We start from the raw sequence: 20,323 nt of genomic DNA on the forward strand, positions 1-20,323 counted from the left end.
GGCTAACAAGACCTGTCATGCCTGGATTCCTCTTGGAGGACAGTCACCTTGTGGGGGCGGGTCATGAATTTCCCTTCGGGGCTCGTTCCCTGGCCTAGTGAGAACGTGACATAGAGCACTCATGTGGTGCTTAAGAAGCGCTCTTCTCTGCTGCAGAAATGCATTGTGGATGATGTTGTGGTGCACAGGACCCATCTGAAGGAAGCTGGAAGCGACTTCTCCGTGGGCTTGGGAAACGCTCCCCGTTCTTTGGTTCCCCGATTCTTGGCGACACTTAAAGCTCTCGTAGGGCATTATCACATCTGGTGCTCTTAATAAAATTTCTGAATACAAAAAGATTTAAGAACTGGGAAACTCTTAAGCACGACATTTATATTCTTTAGTGGATTTTCCAGGTCTTTCAGGGGCTCAGTACTGATACAAAATAACCAAAAAATGGCCACTGGTTTGTTAAAATGGGCTTATGGTGAGTTTGTGATTGTAATGGCAGCCTTTCCCATCTTTCTGTGTTGAAAAATATATATTATAGTGTTTTAATGATGGTACAAGGCAGGTTGGATCTATGGATTCATATTATTGATGCTAAATTCAGTCCCTACATCTGTGTGTGTCAACAAAAGTCAAGATTCATCAGACAGGGCTATATTTTTTTCAGTCTTCAATAGTCAAATTTTGGTGACCCGGTGCCCACCGCAGCCTCAGCTTTCGCTTTTGGCTGACAGGAGAGGAACCCGACATGATCTTCTGCTGTTGCAGCCCATCCGCCTCAGGGTTTGATGTGTTGTGCTTTCTGAGATGCTTTTCTGCTCACCACAGATGTAGAGAGAGACATCCGACTTATCATTGCCGTTCTGTCAGCTCGAACCAGTCTGGTCATTCTCCTCTGACCTCTCTCATTAACAAGGCGTTTCTCTTAGCAGACCTGACGCTCACTGGATGTTTTTCACACCATTCTCAGCAAACTGTAGAGACTGAGGTGTGTGAAAACCCCAGGGCATCAGCAGTTATAGAAAAGCTCAAACCCGCCCGCCTGTCACCAACAATGATGCGATGATCAAGATCACTTTTTTTCTTTTAGTCTGCTGTCGCGCATACGTGCAGCACCTGACCCATATCTGCATTATTTAATGCATTCACTGTTGCAACATGATTGGCTGAATAGATAATTGCATAGGCAGGTGTACAGGTGTCCCTAATTTCAGAGAAATGTAACAATACAAATTAAGACTTAACCGCACAGCAATAAATGCAGAAGGTATCACTGATCTCTAATACTGACTCAACAGGTTTGATTTAGCAAGAAACCAAGATAAACTGATCATCAATTTTTAAGACATAAGCTGTCCATTGAACCTCATTCGTACTAAACACTTTAAGGGATCATCATCATCTCTCTCTACACCCATTTTTACCATCTCAGGATCCTTCAAAGTGACTCTAGTCAAACCACTGCTGGAAAAGGAAAAGAAAGTTAGACCCTCAGACATTTATAAAGAATGCAAAACACTGTAGCAAGGATAAAATTGGTAAATAACATCATATTACACCAGCACTTACTCTGCTGGCTCCCAGACAACTTCAGGGCTAATTTCAAAATTGTACTTTTTACCTATAAATACCTTTTTTCTTCATGGGCAAACGTAAATTAACTTGTGAACTTGTGAAGCCCACAAGAAGGGACGGATTACAGACCGGGCCAGCGGGGCCTCTGCCCAGGGGCCCTTGGGGTGCAGGGGGCCTGTGGGGCCCCTAGCCCAAAACAACGCTTATCAACAATGTATTTTCGTTTGTCTATTTTAGAGGGCCTACATTCTTTGATCCTCTGCCTACAAGGGCCCCTGACCCTATAGGGAGGGCGTTTGGCTGCCAAAGGCCCTTGAATTGTGGTGGTTGTGGTGGTGGTGCTGTTGCTGGTGGGGGGGGGGGCCTCGCGAACGTTTTGCCCAAGGGCCCACACAACCCATAATCCGTCCCTGCCCACAAGCAGGGGTGTTTTAATGCATAGGGTCACCTGGAGTGCTGGGGAGGAGCTCAAATAACGTTTAGGTCACACAGATCTTGTAATAAAAATAAATGAGCACTGATGATAGCAAGTCTAGATTCTTCTCATTTCTGTGGACATGGAGGATCTTCCCTCGTCATTAAATCACAAGTGAAGATTTAATTCTTTTGAATCAGGGACAATAGGGGGCAGCAGGTCCTACGTAAAGTAGTTTGTAGGGCTTAGAAAAACCTGCATTGATTCTTAGCCTGGATCCGCTCTTCGCTTTCTTGTTCCTTACCTATGGAGTCTATGAAGGGTCAGGTCCATGACACTGAGTCTGCAGGACCTCAACATAAATGGAAAGCTTAGTTAGGAAGACCAACCGAGAATAGATCCAGCTTCATGGGGGTGGGGGGTGACTTTTCAGACTCTTACACCCAAACACCCACTGGCCCCTCCTGAGAATCCTATAGCTGCAGCCAGGCCCTACTGACAATAACAGGAAAGGACATCTTATTGACATTGTTTGCATAAAATGCTGGGGAGGTGGGGGCCGCCTGGTGACCTTCGACCCCCAGCAGTTTTCCATCTTATATTTTTCTTCCTCTCCTTCATTGTCGTCTGGCTTTTTCTGCTTAAATAGTTCACAGTGTGTGTTTGTATGTAAACACGCAAAGCATTCTGGGGCAGCCATATAGAGTAAGGAGCTTACAAAGATAATTTGAATTCATCTTAAATTAGTGTGTCATGATGCTTCAAACAATAGTGCTATTGCCAGCTGAAGGGTTGGAGGTTTGAAACCTTTCCTCTTCACTGTGTGTGTGTGTTTCCATGTTCTCCTTGTTTCCCATATTCTGATTTTTTTTTTTCATTTTTATTGTTAGGCTAATTAGTGTTGTTAATTTGCGCAAAGTGTACAAATAGATATGTGTTTATGACGGACTGCCATCCCATCCAGGCTGAACCCAAGCCTCGTGCCCTAGGTTGCCTGAATGAATAAGCCTCGCGATAAATACCACTGCAAGGAGATTCTGACCCCGAAAGTAAAACATAAGGGCAGAAATATACAATTGGTTGCCTTGTAAACGCCTTTCTTATACACCTAAAATTTAATCATGAATTTCTCCATATGATTCTTCCATTTTCCCACGACTTTCAAACAAATAAATCAAGGTTCAATTTTGGTCAGCTGGCTGGCGTGAGATTTTCTGCACCCTCATTTACATGTATGTAAAGTTTTATTACCTTGTATATAGTCTCTAAGGTTTGCAAACTACCCCAACGCTTTTAATATAGCTAATTTAATGTTTATAATGGAATAATATACATTTGCCGTAAGAGTTCTTGCGTGAGGGTGAGAGTTAGAAAGCGTGATTGTCACGCCCGAAGCGTGACTCGACAACCCTGATAAATCATGACAGATAAACTCCTGCGTACGGTCACATTTTCACGCTACGCCTTGCTGGACCCGTTGGAATCACTTTACATTAGCTGCCTGATTGGTTACCTAAAAATCACACGTGTTAGTGAGATACCTTTAAATTGTCCCCAAAACTAACATCTGACAGGTCGTCGTTTTGTTAAGATTTTGTACCTGTAGTGCGGTCGCGTCTAATTCGTCGCTTTAGTCTTCAACATGGTTGAGATCTTTGTGGGAAAATGGAAGATTGAAACCAGTGAGAATTTCGATGATTACATGAAAGCTTTAGGTAAAAACGTGGATCAAACATTTTGGCGACTCTTTAGGCTGTTCAATGTAGATGTCACGGCTTGCTATTAATCTGTGCGTTCCTTGTAGAACGGTGGATGAACACTGCTGGTGTTGTGTTTTTGTGTGCGGGTCCGAGTAGATCTTGCCTGTTTTAACCCAGATGGTGTAACGTTAAGCCGTTGCCGCCGACTAGTAATTTGATCACAGGTGTACTGGAGAAGCTATGCATGTATGTCACCCCCCCCCCCCCCCAATGCACCTGCAGGAGTGGGTCTTGCAACTCGCCAAATGGGGAACATGGTAAAACCGAGTTTCCACTTCGCCGTGGACGATCAGGGGGTGATCTGCATGAAGACACAGAGCACTCTAAAATCAACGGAGGTCAAATTTAAGCTTGGTGAGGAATTCGACGAAACAACTGCAGACGACCGGAAAACCAAGGTACGTGCCAGGAAAGCCGGTCCATAATGCATCACTTAATCTGACCGTCCTGTTATGACCAACCTACAGACCGTAGTTACGCTTGAAAACGGGAAACTCATCCAAACGCAGACGTGGGATGGGAAGCAGACGACAATAGAGCGAACCTTGCAGGATGGGAAACTGATGGTGGTAAGACAAACGCATCTGGGACATTTAGATGTGGATACTCTCCCTGGTTAATCGATCAGGGTTAAGTCAATCTCAGCGTTTTAAGTGTCTGACCTTCTTTGAAGATCTATAGACCTCCACGGTTTAAACTTCTGTTTCAATTGCAGAAGTGTGTTATGGATGACGTTGTGGCTACCAGGACATACGTGAAGGAAGCTTGAAACTGCAGCTCTGCTCTTCTCGGCTTGAAGGCTGTTCCCATTCCTCTAGTTTTCAATGCCTGATCTCGTTCTCAAAATAAACACTCGAAAACAAATGACTTTGTTCGTTTTTTGTGCTTTTCAGGTTGCACGAGTTCAATACAATACCGCTCTCTGTACCTGCCTTGTACTACGCTCCCCGTCTGGCGTGTACATGATCTTCCCCAGTCCCTCTCTGACCGCTACAGTATGAACTCCTACAGTAGTGGTTAACTGAGCACCAATTTTTGCTCTTTGCAATTCCTGTTGTGAGATTGAAAACCTGCTGCTTGGAGAGTTGGTAGCTGCAGGTTTCTTTTTTTTTGGGGGGGGAATTAAAGCTTCCTGTTTTTGCAGAGTGCCTTCCAGCTGCTCACGCAGTAGGTCTGCGGACTGCAGCTGCTCCCATGCAACATCACACTACTCTGGGCTTTTACCTTCAGAAGCCTGATCGTAAGTGTCGGGCCTGTGAAGTTGACTTGAATGCAGCTTATGGCAAATGTGAGACTGTACTTGCAAGGAAAACCCGTTTCTAAGTAGCGATCAAATGAAAGGCAATGTTTCTAATGAAGGCTGCCTTTTTCGTTTTTGGTGCCCCGTGAACCTGCGCAGAATAAAATACGTTCCTGATTCACGGCAGAGCAGAGAAACGATTAATGGTACCGTTATGCTACAAATAACCTGTGGTGTAAAATCACTCGTTTTACATAGGTAAGTAGTTATCCTACCACAGGGGGTCAGCACATTCACGCTCTTACTGGGTACAATACATTCCACTTAACCGGAGATTCCGCTGGAAAACAATCACGACGGGGCATTTTGAATCGCATGAGAGCCATTTTTTCTTATCTACGTGTGTATTTTTAAAATCCACATTACTGTTTTAAATTCCCGCATTTTGTATACTATGCTATATAAAGATTCCTGTTTAATGGTAGGCTATTGCCTACGTATCTTCAGTTTTGTGTTCATATATTGCTTTTAAATACAATCGGGTGGATAAATCGTCTTGTATGCTTTCTTGGGGGGAAAATATTCAAAGCAGATGAAGTGAACAATTCAACTTTTTTAGAATCGCCATGGAACCTGTACTATTTCATTCATGAACAGAATCCATTCGTACTTATTCCGTACCACTTTTCTAAATACAAGCGTTACGATTTTCTGAAATGTTACCTCGATGGTTATTTTCGTTGTACACTAAATCAGTGTTTAGACGGATAATACAATGAGTTTACATTGTATACTCGGAGTGTGCGTATCAGCTTCGCCACGCCCCCTCAAGATTATCAGCATGTTTAAACATCGATCCCTGGTGTTTATTAATATGTCCCAGTGAAACTCCCCGTCTTTGATTTTTTATCACACCAATACTGAATAGGATAAAATGCAATGCACATATAGCTGTCCAATCCATTCCGGAAACTTCGCCCAAAGCATAGAAAAAACCGCAAAACGTCTCTACCCAGGGGTCCCTCTTTCTTAGAACTCCTGTAAAAACATCATACAGGATTCAGCAGGACCTCCTGACACCGGAGTTCAATAAAAACACAACACATGTACGGATGTTTTTCTTGTATATTCCTCAATCCCCCCAGCAGATGAACATAAGAACAGCTATTTCCCATATGCTTCATCCACATTGCTTCTCAGATTGTCAGGAGAAAATATATAATTAGATACATTGTTGCGCAGAGTTTTTACACTACAACCCCCCCCCCCCCCCCCACACACACACACACACACACACACACTCACTCCCATCTTTCTGCTCATGCGGAATCACTTTACACACATCATATTGCTGATTGGTTGGCTGAAAGGGGCACGTGTTAGTCAGAACCTTTAAATTGTTCGCGAACATTACATCTTACAGGGTAGTATTATTTGCGGGTTTGATAAGAAGTATATTACACGTAGTGCGGTCTCTTTAAACTGGCAGCATGGTAGACAAGTTTGTAGGAACCTGGAAAATGATATCCAGCGAGAGTTTCGATGATTATATGAAGGCTTTAGGTAAGAACTAGTGTCACCAACCACCTTGTTTATTGTAAAGATTAGATGCGTCGAAGGTGTGAGAGGGTATATTTGTGAAAGGAGTATTATACACAGTTAAAAAAAAAAAAAAACAATGTTAAAAAAGTACATTTTGAAGAAACTGGTTTAAGTTATCCTCTTTTTTGGTTCTACTATTTCAGTTGCACCACCAGTGTAATATCTACTTATTTTGTGAGGATTTAATCCAGTTTTGAAATTCAGTCTTGATGTTAATTATTTGGGGATGTTTCTTAAAGATAATTCTTGCACTTGGATTTGTTGCCGTTGGCTACGCTACTTAGTCTATGTTTCCTACAAATAGCACGAGGACAAGGTTTAATATGCTTACAAAACGTGCCAGAAATATGCTGCATAACTGGGATTTTGCAGGTGTCGGCTTTGCAACTCGCCAGATGGGAAACATGGCCAAACCAAGCCTGGTGGTCACCGTGGACGACAAAGGGGTAATTTCTATGAAATCGCAGAGCACCTTTAAATCGACGGAGATAACATTTAAGCTTAATGAGGAATTCGACGAAATCACCGCCGACGACCGCAAAACCAAGGTACGTGGGATCTGACCATTGCTTGGTCACTTGCTAAATGCCTGGGCGAACGACGTACACTTATCTGAGATGCTCTTCCCCCAGACCAAAATAACGATTGAAAATGGAAAACTTATCCAAAAGCAGAAGTGGGATGGAAAAGAAACAACGATAGAGCGAGAAGTGCAGGATGGAAAATTGATAGCGGTAAGATGCCATTTGCAGCTCATATCGTTGCATCCGAGAACGCATTATCTTTGGAGATGTAATTTCCTGGAGTCGTAGGAAGGATGGAGTGTATGCGCATGATTGACCTTTGGGGAAATACGTGTTGCTAAGCATTTAGTTGGTTTTGATACCTTTCAGGGTTTCAGGATGTGAAATACCTTCTCATAAGCATATATATGAGTTATATCAGCCCCTGGAAACGAGCATCTGAGTTTGTTTATTTACTCGCAGCTGTGGATACTGGCACATTGCCAGTGTACATTTCCGAGCCTTTTGGTCTGATGTTGACCTCACAGGATGCAACTTCTCTGTTATGAATGCTGGAAGCAATTGACCCTTTCAAAGTGTGTAGTATTTGTGCTCTGATGTCTGTGTCTCTGTTGCAGAAATGCACAATGAAAGGTGTTGTGGCTATCAGGACCTATGTGAAGGAAGCTTGAAGCAACAGCTACACTCTTACAAAGACAACTCCCTCTCTGTCTTCCTGCTTGCTACTACTGGTAGTATATACATGTAGTATATGTTATATGTAATGTTATCTGGTGCTCTGAATAAAAAAAAGGGTTGAAGAAGAATGGGTGGGTATTCTGTTCTTCAGAATGACGAAACAGTCAAGCATGTTCAATAGCCATGCTTTCTAGAGGTGTCATGAGAGCTCCAGGCATTTTACACGATCACTGAGACTGTGTCTGTGCCATCAAAGCTTTATTGTAATAATACTCATCTCACAATTCTGTTAGGCGCATTAAGTCCAAAACATATTAGCTGGCAAGCAAAACATTCCACTGCTTCCAGAACACTGTTTGGCGAGTGTAAACTTTGGAATTTCAAAATCCAAAAAAGTTCTAACGCCAATAAATTCTTCTACAGGAATGATTTTCCTCTATGTTTTATAACGTTATATATTTTCGCAAAGAAAATAACCTTTTTTTATCTGGTAGGGGGACGGATGTACACTGACAGCCATAGGTTTGGACTTCTGGAGTTTTATGCATTTTATTCCAGTTAAGCACTAGCAGTGCCACATACCAAACACAAATGGAATAGATATTAAGGAAACACATTAAACAAATGAGAAACACAATACATATAGTAAAAAACAGGCTAATGCATCATAATAACTGCCTTTTCTGGTGACTAGAGCTGAACAAACTCAAACGTTTTATTAATGAATGAATGTCTCAAGACATTTTTCTGAAAGTTCCCACAAACCACCAAACCACCAAAACTGGTGGTTAAGTTCCCACAAATCTGCACTCATGGGTTGCATGGTCTTGGTCTTTCTATCCATTTTGTTTTTATCTCAATGTCGTTAAGGTCTAATTAGTGTGCAGACCATGACATCACAGGTATATTTCATTTACTCTCTTTCTTCTTTAAGAAGTTGTGACCGGATGTTTACAATGAGCAATGAAAATTGGTAAAACTGATGCTGTTTTTCACCCCAGTACACCAATAATACACAATCTCAGTGTTGTAGCTGGCTATGTGAAGTACTCATACACTGTCAGAAAGAGTACCAGTTTGTACCTTTGCTTGTCACTGGGGCTGTACCCTCAAGGGTCTGCCAGTTGTACCCTAGCTGTAGTTAATTGTACCTTTTAAGCTACAGAAATGGACTCAAGAACATTTTTGTACCATTGGGGGTACATTAATTTTGTTTGTACCTTGGCGATGTTCCCCAGAGTCCATTTCTGTACCTTAAAATGTACAATTACTTACAGCTATAGGATGCAACTTGCAGAGCCTGGAGGGTGCAGCCCCATGGCAGGATACAAATAGCTGCCCTTTGTTCTGGCACTGTACCAGTTATCTATATCTTTACAGGACACAATAAAGTTCACCTCTCTTTGTTATCTAGATGCCGGTCTGAACCACTTTCAATAATGAACACCCCGAAAAATGTCACAGTAGAGCCGTTGGTGTCAAAAAAGACCTTATATGGAACAAATACACTGAAAATATTTTGATTTTGAGACTACTTGCGAGGAGAACTCCACATCTGGAATCATTTAACTTCAAAGGCAATCAACGCTTAGCAAGGAGAGAGTAAAGAGCTGAAAGAAGACCCAGCCTGTTTGGATGGAGACCCTGTCCAGGTAGCGTCCTCTCACCCCTGACGTTCACTGATCTTCAGCTCTAGAAGAAGAACACCGCAGCCACGGAGAATGACATTAACCATAAATATGAATGTGGCACAAATCACTGAACTGGTTCACTGTTCTTCCATCATTCTGGCCTTTTTGGTTCATTTTATGGTGGAAGTACCATACTTCTCTATGGGGGCTCATTTCAACGTCTGAGTCCACTTTTGGCCCATTTAAATTGAGAGGTAACACGTATAAAAGGCGAACATTCTGCTCCTCTTTTTATCCTGTTGACACAGTGTAGCTGTTGTGCCGAAGGTATGATTTAATATCAATGAGATCACATCCTTTGTGTGATTTAGCAACATCTGGAATTCTCTGCTCAAAGGCAATCACAACGCCCCACCCTGCCATTGTCTCCAATGACACGAGACTTCAACCTTATCTCCACCTTGCTGTTGTTTACCCCATATTTAGAAACGCATATATCCCTGTACTCTGCATAAGGACACTGCAAGGAGTTTGGCCTGGAAAACCCCCCCAAGACATGTTTATTTGTTTTACTTTGCAACATGACAAATAGGAGGATTGTAGATATAATCACAGCATTCCTTACTTCCATGGCATGCATCCTGCCATCTGCTCTGAGTGAGTAGTTAATTTGGTCAGAGTCTCCAGGCTGTAGAACCACACGGTCATTGACACCTTATTGTTATTGTAGCTACTGGCATTCATAATAATAGATAATAATCAGTAATGCCCACTTCGTTTGACCTTGCAGGACAAAGCGAGGCTGGAATAAAATGAGTCATTCACAGGGCCACATAGTGATGATGAACTAAACAGGACTGTAACTCATTAGAGATCTAATTATTCAGAACATTCCTAGGCACTAATCCTGCACCACCTGGTATTACATTATGTAACATTGTGTTGTATCTCTTTTAACTCACATTGCAGACTGTATGTCACATTGTATCACACTTTGTTTTATGTGTTTTAGTAAATGTAACCAACCTGATTTTTATATTGGAAATGTATGAAGAAATTAATGCATATTTTTGAATGTAATTAATTTGCTTTTAAGTATGTTCTTACCTGTAGTAATAAATTAGTAATATTCTTATTGCTATCATATCTTGTAGTATTATGTTATTACTTATGTATTAATTAACCACAAACTAAGTCTAAGTTGCATAATGACCTCATGTTCATTCCTCATTAACCTACTGAATCATGAAAAGTCTTTTATTTCAAGCAGTTGCTATATTTCTTACTATTTCTGTTAATTCTGTAAACCTTTGTGAACGATTGAAGGAACAAGTAATGAATAAGAGTGAAATACTGATCTCATGTTTGTTCATCATTAATGAATCATGATGCGTCTTTTATCTCAAGTAGCATCTGTATTTGTTCATGATTTGTAGTTCAGCAGCATCCGAATTACTACTAAATATTTGTGCCCCTTGACGTAAAGTCTAACCGTTTTTGTAAGGTTGCCTTGCCCATCCAGGGTTGGGGGTTAGAATCCAGCCCCAGCCCTGTGTGGAGTTTGTATGTTCTACATGTTCTGTAGGTTCTACATGTTCTGCGGGTTCCTTTCAGACACCCTGCCTTCCTCATGAAGTCCAAAGACACACAGTTAAGTGAATTATTGGTCTCCAAACTGCCCAAATGGCCCTACAATGCAGCAAAACCTGTTACTTTTTAGCTTGTGGGGACATTAATCAAGTTCCCATAAAGATCTATGAATTCAATCAAAAAAACTAAAAAACTAAAAATGCCTTAGATCTTGTATTTTGTTTAGTTACCCATGGTCAAGGTTAGGGCTGGGTTGGGGTTAAAGGTCGTCATTTTGGGATTAGAGATTTCCCCACAGAAATGAAGATGTTTATATTACATTGGGGGACCAAATTTTGCGTGTGTGTATCCTGCAAAGGACCGACATCCTGTTCATGGAGTACCAATGCATTTTCCAACATCATTTTGTGTGTGACTGAAACCACTTGATCACTTTCCTTCCTTAGTATATTCTTAGAACGCAATAAAAATTCAAAGACGACCCAAAGATTGCTGCTTATGTCTTTCTCTAGCCTTCCTCAGTGACCTGCTGAAGCCAGGAGACACTGAGCCACTTGTTCAGCCCTGAAGATCCACGTTTGTTTCTGGTTCTCAACCAGAAGCCACTCCAGAAGTCAGGTAGCTTTTGAAAATATTAAATTGTATTTTTAAAAGTGTACAAGATGAAGCATTAATTGAAATGGTGTCCAGCTCAAACTGCCAGCTGAATTAGAAATTGACCCCAGGCTCAACCGTAAATGTGCTACACCTACATCCACATGGCAGAGAGCCAAAGAGGCTTCTAAGCTGTGATAAGTTGTGGGTGGGTTGCTGGGAAGTATGAGTGAGGAGAACAATCGGTGTTTAATGACAATTCCATGAAACCTGAGCTGAGGTTTTTCTTGCAGCACTTTTGGCAGCTTTAATCGTGTCCGTTCTGGGCCACGAACACTGGGCAGGAACAGCCCTTTGGCGCTATCACCAAGCTTGTGGTAGGTGTGTGGCAATAACAACAAACCCCTATCTCCTATACAACCTTTTATACTTCAGTGCTCGTTCTTTATAATAAGTCTATGGGTATCAGTGTCAAACGTTATTATGTTAAATATCTGTAATAAAAGAATGTAACAAACAAATAAGGGAATATGGTTGCAAGAAGCAGATAAAAAAATGATCTTGCAAAATGTAAGAATTGCACAGCTCTTAAATTCCCTCTTCAAACCATTTATCTGAAACACAGAAAAATAACTATATTGGGGGAGCAACAACATACAGATCATACACAGGCATGAAGCAAATGCTTTGTTATGCTTTTTACAGCCCCACACCTTTCCCCATAGCCCATAGTCTATAGCTCATAGCCCATAGCCCATAGCCTATAGCTCATAGCCCATAGCTCATAGCCCATAGCCCATAGCTCATAGCCCATAGCCCATAGCCCATAGCCCATAGCCCATAGCTCATAGCCCATAGCCCATAGCTCATAGCCCATAGCTCATAGCCCATAGCCCATAGCCCATAGCCTGAACCTATGTGATTTCTAATCCTCATAGACAAATTCATGCAGGTCTGAATAGGAAAAATCTCAGAGCCGCTGGATTAGACTCCAGCAAATTCCAACAAGCACCCTCTGTGAGGCTGCCTTCGTGAAAGACGGCTTCATAATAAACCCAGATACATTCACAAAGGACCTTCAGCTTGAAATTCAATGTCAAATGAAGGCTCCTATGGTGAAAAGGCCCTTCAATACTCATACGTGGCTGACTGTTGATTGATTTTTTTTTTTTTAATCAAAGGCGTACAAGCTCTGAAAACATAAAACCATCTCAACCATTTTCTGGTGAGTTGTAATGAATTTTTTTCATTATTTCTGAAGGGATTATCAGCCCAGGAGTCCAGGATCATTCTCTCCACACCCACTTTGCCCCCTACATACTAACAACTGCTCCTCAAAGGACACATCTGTGAAACTTCACAGATTAACAGCTGACACCACCCTGGTCGGCCTCGACTCCAACAATGAGGAGTCGGCCTTCAGGGAGGAAGGGAGCTATCTTGTGTCCTGGAGCAGCCACCGTAGCCTGGAATTTAACACTCTCAGAACTGAGGAAATGTTTACAAACTTCCGAAAACAATTCTTTTTTCAGTCACTCCCCTCCTGTAGAAGGCTCAAGGGGCTAAGAACCAAAACTCAAGGCCACTCACATGGTTTCTAACCCCCAAGCTGTAGCTATTGTGTTCTAGTCACCCTCCCCAACTCCCAGATTAACTCAATGCTGAACAGTCCCTGATCTGCACCCTTCACTTTAGCTGCCTTTTACTCGACACTCAAAGCTGCCCCCACCACACTCAGCCGCTCACCTTCTCCTTCACAGGACAATCCTTCTTTGCCCATTTCTGAACCTCATAACACAGAAAACAAAGCAACTGTATGGTGAAATAATCATGTTTCTCATCAGCACTGTCTCAGTCCCTGACTTGTGCCCGTGCGCCACTCAGATCTTTGGCTCAGCAGGGAAAGGGGACAGCAGCGGCCTCAGCTGTGGTGGGCGTGTAGATGTCAGCATCGGCCTGCGAGGGCCGGCCTTCTCCTGTCCAGCCTTGAGGTAAACACACAAACAGCCCACTGTTGGACGGCACTAGGAGGCAGATGCCATGGATTCCCACTCCTCTGTTATGTTTAATATGCGTCAGAAACAAAGCCTCATTCTTCATACTTGTTCTATAGAAGCTTCTCATTGAGGGCCACACAGAGGTCTCTGTGTTCAAATCCATCTATCTGTCCATCCACCCATCTTTGTGGCACCTATCCTAGTCAGTCTTACTGAGATTTCAAAGTGCAAATCTTTACTTCATTCTTACCTATATACTTTAAGTCCCAAAGTGAAGGCTGACACGTTACATAGAGAGAAGGATAGAAACAAAAACAAAATAATTTGCACCATTTTCATTTCAAAATATGACACAAAGAGGCTTTGATACATTTATTAGCGCTTGAAACAATGCATTTATTTAACAGAAAAGCTCAAATAAATGTATTTGAAAAATAGAGAAAAAATACAAAAAACTGTGACTGAGACTCACATACAGTCACAGAATAACCTTCAATTTAAAAAACGTTTTTCCTAATAAACAGCAGGTTGGGGTTTGAGGTATTGAGCAAGGTGTCTGTTTGGGTTTGATAGCAAAACAAATTAATTTAAGTTAAAAATAGCACAATTTACATTCCATGGATGCATTCCTGAACTGGTTCCTCACTAAGTGAACTCATTTAGCTTACATTAGCTAAAGTGACTATGGGTCACCAAATATCCATTGCCAGTCCATCTTCAAAACATGACAGGTCACTACTAGGTGAGACATACACATGCTGCACTGAATGAAAATATAATGATCAGCCGAGAGCCAATCAAACCTTTCTGCTTAACCCGAAAGACGCATATTTAACTGCTGTTTACTGGAATATACTCATTTCTGAATAGGAGAACAATAACTAAACAGCACGTGAAGCAAATTTGTGTCTGTAGGTTTTGGTTTTTACTGTAGAAATGTCTGGAATAATACTCAGTCAACTGTGGCAGAAACCCTGTGAGATGTTTTCCTCTTCAGGTCATAAGGGACAGTATTTGACCCTGGAGGCCATTTTTCTATGTTAGTCTTTGGATGGAAGAAGAAAATGGCAGCAATAGCGAAACAGTTGTTTTTCTTTCTGTGGGAAAATCTGCAGGGCGCTGAATAGGAGCCCCTCAGCTCAGGGAGCCTTAAGGGAGTGGGCTGTGGGTGGAGAGCGGCCGAAACAGCTGCGGAGCTTGCTGGGCTGCTGCCAGTAACTCTTAAAGAACAGCCAAAAGCCAATCAAAGCCTTTCTGCTTAACCCTGAAGACGCATAAATAACAAGATCAGCTTAGGCGACGGCTAAGTATTTTTATATGGTAAAAAATTCCAATTAAGTGGGCTTGGCTGTTTAGAAAGTCCAATCAGTTAAATCCAGTAAGGTGGACTTAAAGGAAAAGTCCATTACATGTGTGGACTTTACCCTGACTTTTGTTTTCATTACGGCCATTGTTCTGTCACTAAGCTCATTGTACAAACTATATGAAAGTGCCGTGGACCCCCACTTATTTGTGGGACTAAAGAATTCAAAACTGCAGGCTGGACCGGAGTAAGTTAATCCGTATTGCCATCATTCCCCATTTTGCATTTAAACAGTTCGGCTTCCTAAACTCACTTGAACATTTTCTTGTGATTCTCCAGTTTCTGTGCATAAAGTATTACAAAAATTGCACAACACCTAACACCCCACAGAAAAAACACAGATTCCCGTTATCACAAAAGCTACTAAAGCTGAATATGATAACAAACTCCAGAACAGCAGCAAGCCTCTGGGAAGTGGGAAGGTTCACCACCAGTACATTAAACATTTTATTATGCACTGTGTAATTGACATTCTTTTATTAGTGTAGGAAATATCTGCAACTCACATGCACTCAGGGGTAACAAAAGTAACATTCTGTCAGCAGACCCAAGATTTCTAGGTACAGTCCAGCATGGGGCAACAATTACATCATTAGCGCAAATGTTTTTAAAGACTTAAATGACCGTTGTTAACCGATGTGTATTTTTTGTCACTTTTAGTCACATTTTTGTTTCATTAATTAAAGCAAGCACAGCTGCAGGCTACACACAAATAAGCCCGTCTAGATCTATTAGTACCGAGGGTGGAACTACGGCAGGCTGCAGAGCATTCTCTTATAGAGCTCCTCAGCTGTGGAATAGCCTCCCAGTGGATGTGCGAGATTCAGGCTTGCTCTTGATATTCAAGTCTAGACTAAAAACACACTTGTTTAGTGTAGCTTATAGGGACTCTAGTTCTAGCTCTACTCAGTCAGGCCTACAGTGTGAGCTGTAGAGCTGGGTGGAGATCGGTGCCATTGACTTTGGATAAACTGAACTGTCAGTCTGTCACTCTAGCTTCACACTCCCTCCTGGAATTGGAGGGCTGACATTTCAGGGACTCCCCATGCCTGCATTCCCACCTGCCTCTCCCTCCTACTTATGCCTCTATAGCCTTATTTGCCGGAGCTTACATACTGCACTCACCTACTTTGGTTAACTGCACATTTTACTTCCCCTACTCCTCCTGGGGTGTTCTGCCTGGAGACTCTTTAATTATCAAGATATTCTGTTTACCCTGCTGCCTGTGACGTCCCCACTGCCTGTGGTGTCATTCCAGCCTGTTTGCCCTTCTGCCCATGACATCTTCCCTGCATGCCCTGCTGCTGTACCACTGTTTGTCCTGCAATATGAAGCAGCACCAAAAACTGTCTGATATCACCTGTTTGGTCCCTTTGAGACTCAAATGTTAAGATTGAGAAAATGTGATGTGGGACTTCCCCATTTTGCTCATTCGACTTCCTCTGCTGCCCCCTGGAGGATGGGCTCCCCTTTGGGTCTGGTTAGGGTTAGGGCTTCCTCTGCTGCCCCCTGGAGGATGGGCTCCCCCATTGCTTCTGGTTAGGGTTAGGGCTTCCTCTGCTGCCCCCTGGAGGATGGGCTCCCCCTTTGGGTCTGGTTAGGGTTAGGGCTTCCTCTGCTGCCCCCTGGAGGATGGGCTCCCCCATTGCTTCTGGTTAGGGTTAGGGCTTCCTCTGCTGCCCCCTGGAGGATGGGCTCCCCCTTTGAGTCTGGTTAGGGTTAGGGCTTCCTCTGCTGCCCCCTGGAGGATGGGCTCCCCTTTGGGTCTGGTTAGGGTTAGGGCTTCCTCTGCTGCCCCCTGGAGGATGGGCTCCCCTTTGGGTCTGGTTAGGGTTAGGGCTTCCTCTGCTGCCCCCTGGAGGATGGGCTCCCCCTTTGGGTCTGGTTAGGGTTAGGGCTTCCTCTGCTGCCCCCTGGAGGATGGGCTCCCCTTTGACTCTGGTTAGGGTTAGGGCTTCCTCTGCTGCCCCCTGGAGGATGGGCTCCCCTTTGGGTCTGGTTAGGGTTAGGGCTTCCTCTGCTGCCCCCTGGAGGATGGGCTCCCCTTTGACTCTGGTTAGGGTTAGGGCTTCCTCTGCTGCCCCCTGGAGGATGGGCTCCCCCTTTGGGTCTGGTTAGGGTTAGGGCTTCCTCTGCCGCCCCCTGGAGGATGGGCTCCCCCTTTGGGTCTGGTTTGGGTTAGGGCTTCCTCTGCCGCCCCCTGGAGGATGGGCTCCCCCTTTGGGTCTGGTTTGGGTTAGGGCTTCCTCTGCCGCCCCCTGGAGGATGGGCTCCCCCTTTGGGTCTGATTAGGGTTAGGGCTTCCTCTGCTGCCCCCTGGAGGACGGGCTCCCCCTTTGGGTCTGGTTAGGGTTAGGGCTTCCTCTGCTGCCCCCTGGAGGATGGGCTCCCCCTTTGGGTCTGGTTAGGGTTAGGGCTTCCTCTGCTGCCCCCTTGGCGGATGGGCTCCCCCTTTGGGTCTGATTAGGGTTAGGGCTTCCTCTGCTGCCCCCTGGAGGATGGGCTCCCCCTTTGGGTCTGGTTAGGGTTAGGGCTTCCTCTGCTGCCTTCTGGAGGATGGGCTCCCCCTTTGGGTCTGATTAGGGTTAGGGCTTCCTCTGCTGCCCCCTGGAGGATGGGCTCCCCTTTGGGTCTGGTTAGGGTTAGGGCTTCCTCTGCTGCCCCCTGGAGGATGGGCTCCCCCATGGAATATGGTTAGGGTTAGGGCTTCCTCTGCCGCCCCCTGGAGGATGGGCTCCCCCTTTGGGTCTGGTTAGAGTTAGGGCTTCCTCTGCTGCCTTCTGGAGGATGGGCTCCCCCTTTGGGTCTGGTTAGGGTTAGGGCTTCCTCTGCTGCCCCCTGGAGGATGGGCTCCCCTTTTGACTCTGGTTAGGGTTAGGGCTTCCTCTGCTGCCCCCTGGAGGATGGGCTCCCCCTTTGACTCTGGTTCCTCCCAAGGTTTCTTCCTTCTAGGGAGTTTTTCCTTGCCACTGTCACCTCTAGCTTGCTCAGTGGGTGATTTCAGTGAGAATGCTGTAAAGTCCTTTGAGACAATGTAATGTTATGAAAACACACAATACAAATATAATATAATTGAATTGAATGTATTGGTTCACTGTGGATGTGCTATTACACACAATGCTAAGACAGGATGTGATTCTGGACTGTCTGGCATTGTTTGGGTAAAAGAAATAAAGTTGACTTCAAAGTCAATAATAGTGTGGAACAGTTGAAAAAGAATGTCACTCCATTCCTCCAAATTGTGCCAGTTTGGTTACTAGGACTATTATAAGTAATGATGTGTGACCATGAAAAATGCTAGGAAATGCAGCCATCTTATTCAGGGTCAAGGGGACGCCTGGAACCTATCCCAGACAACATAGGGCACATACTGAATGGAATGCCAGGATTGCAATTTAAAGATACAAACTCACCTACTACGAGCGAAATGTCATTTAGCCAAATTGCATCTTTCTGAACTGTAAGAAGAAACCAGAGTACTCAAAAAAAAAAAACTTGCGTAGCACAGCAGATGTGGGATTCAACCCTCCAGCCCAGTAAAACGGACGGCAACAGAGCTACTCAACGAGCCACTGTACAACCCCTATTAAGAAATCACTCCCGAAGTATGATAAACAAATAGCCCTCTACTGGTGGAGCACGGAATTTCATTTTGTTCATGGCCCTAGTAGTACAGTGGTGCCTGCAAGGAAATTTGTACGCGAATTTTCCCCATAAGAAAGCATTGAAAGTCGATTAATTCGTTCACAAGCCTACCAAATAATTTTTGTTAATTAATTTTCGGGTTTTTATAGTAAAAACTTTAAAGAAAAACACAATATAGTGTGGGATGGGCGGACTGATGCATCGCTGGAGCAGAGAGAGACATAGAGACTTGCTTGCCGAGGAAATCACGATCTTTAACAGTACTTTACCCTTATATTGTTGATGTTAATGATTGCATTTCCATACTGTCCCGTGTCTTGTACGTACCCGGTCCGATCCTCGCGTGTATTTAGTGTGTGTAAATCTTCCACCGTATGTGCATTTTGCAGTTCGGCGTCTTACAACCTTGTGTTTCCCGTTTGTTTATTTGGGATCATTGCTCTTTGGGTGCCTGTTCCGATCCTTCTATTTACAATTGCACGCGGGGCATGCTGGGATATGCGCCCCGCCGCTACTACACTAGTATAAAAAAAGGAATCTGGTCGTCGGCCAAATTTTGTACGCGAACCGATGCATTTTCGCACTAAATTTTTGGTCGTGAACCAAATTGTTCGTAAGTCACAGCGTTCGTGAACCGCAGGCACCACTGTACATTATTTACATTTCTCCACCAATTCATCATGCTCAAGTGGCAGCAGTCCGAAGCATAGGGTGAATGCCTGCTAGCCCATGTTTATGTTCCCATTTTAAAAGCGGAGAGGCTTTCATACGCACACACGCAGCCTGGTCACCACGACGACAGGGTGACTAATTACTTGATATGACTTTTATTTATTGATATAAATCCCTGACCAGTTTTGTGTTGTCTTTTCTCACTTTATCCGAGGGGAATGATTCTGCAAAATCTGGAACTTTCTGGCTTGAACCTCCTTCTAGGAGCCAACCTAAAACGAAAGGGAAATAGAGACAATGTCATGTTTTCCTTGAATTCCTAGAAATATAAAAAGACCGATTAAGAATGGTCAAGATCCTAGATGTTATAAATCCCAAACGCGCTGCATTCTTGTTTTAGAAAGACCCAGCAAATGCATACATCGCAGTAGCCAGCGGGTTAACGGAGTATAGACGCGCTTCTTTCCGAAAGACAGGGCGTTGCTGCTCCCTCGTGGTAAATTAAATTTATTCACTTGATTTTTAAAATGAATCTTGTTATGATGAACAGTCCATTCGATGATAAATAAATGGATGGAATTACGTAAGAGTACAACTTGTTGGTCTGAATCTCCATAATGAACTTGAGGGAGTAGATTTGGATAAGGACGGTGGGGCATGTGCTCCCGGCATTTCGGGGTTATCGTGTGTGTTTGCAGGCACGATGGATTCGGCGCTGGTTTGGTCCAACCAGCGCTGAAATCAAACCTACGCCCTTTTGCTGTACTTGAATAGTTTGGTTTCCTAAATAAATATTATATTATGGTTGTCTACTTCGTGCGCATCGTATTATAAGAAAACAGAACAACATTTTACACCTCACAGAAAAATCATGGTTTCCTATTATCGTAAATGCCACTAAAGCTGAATATCATAACGGGACTCCAAAACAGCAACTCCCCTGTAGAAATCGTTAAGGTTTACCACCTGTATATTAAGCGGGCTGAATCTGTTATGCGTAATTTAATAATTTTCGGAAATATCTGCAACTCCCACGTGCCAACAATTAC

At 43.5% G+C, this 20,323-nt stretch overlaps 2 protein-coding genes and 1 long non-coding RNA gene across 3 annotated transcripts; 2 read left to right on the forward strand and 1 right to left on the reverse strand.

Annotated features, from left to right (window-relative positions):
- The first annotated feature begins 3,532 nt into the window (after positions 1-3,532).
- Positions 3,533-4,602, forward strand: LOC125749565 (fatty acid-binding protein, liver-like). The gene is made up of 4 exons (XM_049026949.1): positions 3,533-3,693; positions 3,961-4,136; positions 4,206-4,307; positions 4,454-4,602. Exons 1-4 carry the CDS (start codon positions 3,621-3,623, stop codon positions 4,505-4,507), a joined length of 405 nt encoding a protein of 134 aa, XP_048882906.1. The 5' UTR covers positions 3,533-3,620; the 3' UTR covers positions 4,508-4,602.
- Positions 4,603-6,374: 1,772 nt separating this feature from the next.
- LOC125749465 (fatty acid-binding protein, adipocyte-like) lies at positions 6,375-7,910 on the forward strand. Its single transcript, XM_049026747.1, has 4 exons — positions 6,375-6,541; positions 6,953-7,128; positions 7,213-7,314; positions 7,722-7,910. The coding sequence occupies exons 1-4, from the start codon at positions 6,469-6,471 to the stop codon at positions 7,773-7,775; spliced, it is 405 nt and encodes a 134-aa protein (XP_048882704.1). The 5' UTR covers positions 6,375-6,468; the 3' UTR covers positions 7,776-7,910.
- Positions 7,911-13,953: 6,043 nt separating this feature from the next.
- On the reverse strand, positions 13,954-19,954 carry LOC125749564 (uncharacterized). Its single transcript, XR_007399953.1, has 2 exons — positions 19,696-19,954; positions 13,954-19,546 (listed from the first exon to the last, which is right to left on the reverse strand). It is a non-coding gene; the product is annotated as an uncharacterized LOC125749564 (long non-coding RNA).
- Positions 19,955-20,323: the final 369 nt, after the last annotated feature.

Source organism: Brienomyrus brachyistius, chromosome 9 (genome assembly GCF_023856365.1).
Source record: "Brienomyrus brachyistius isolate T26 chromosome 9, BBRACH_0.4, whole genome shotgun sequence".
Classification (NCBI taxonomy): Eukaryota; Metazoa; Chordata; class Actinopteri; order Osteoglossiformes; family Mormyridae; genus Brienomyrus; species Brienomyrus brachyistius.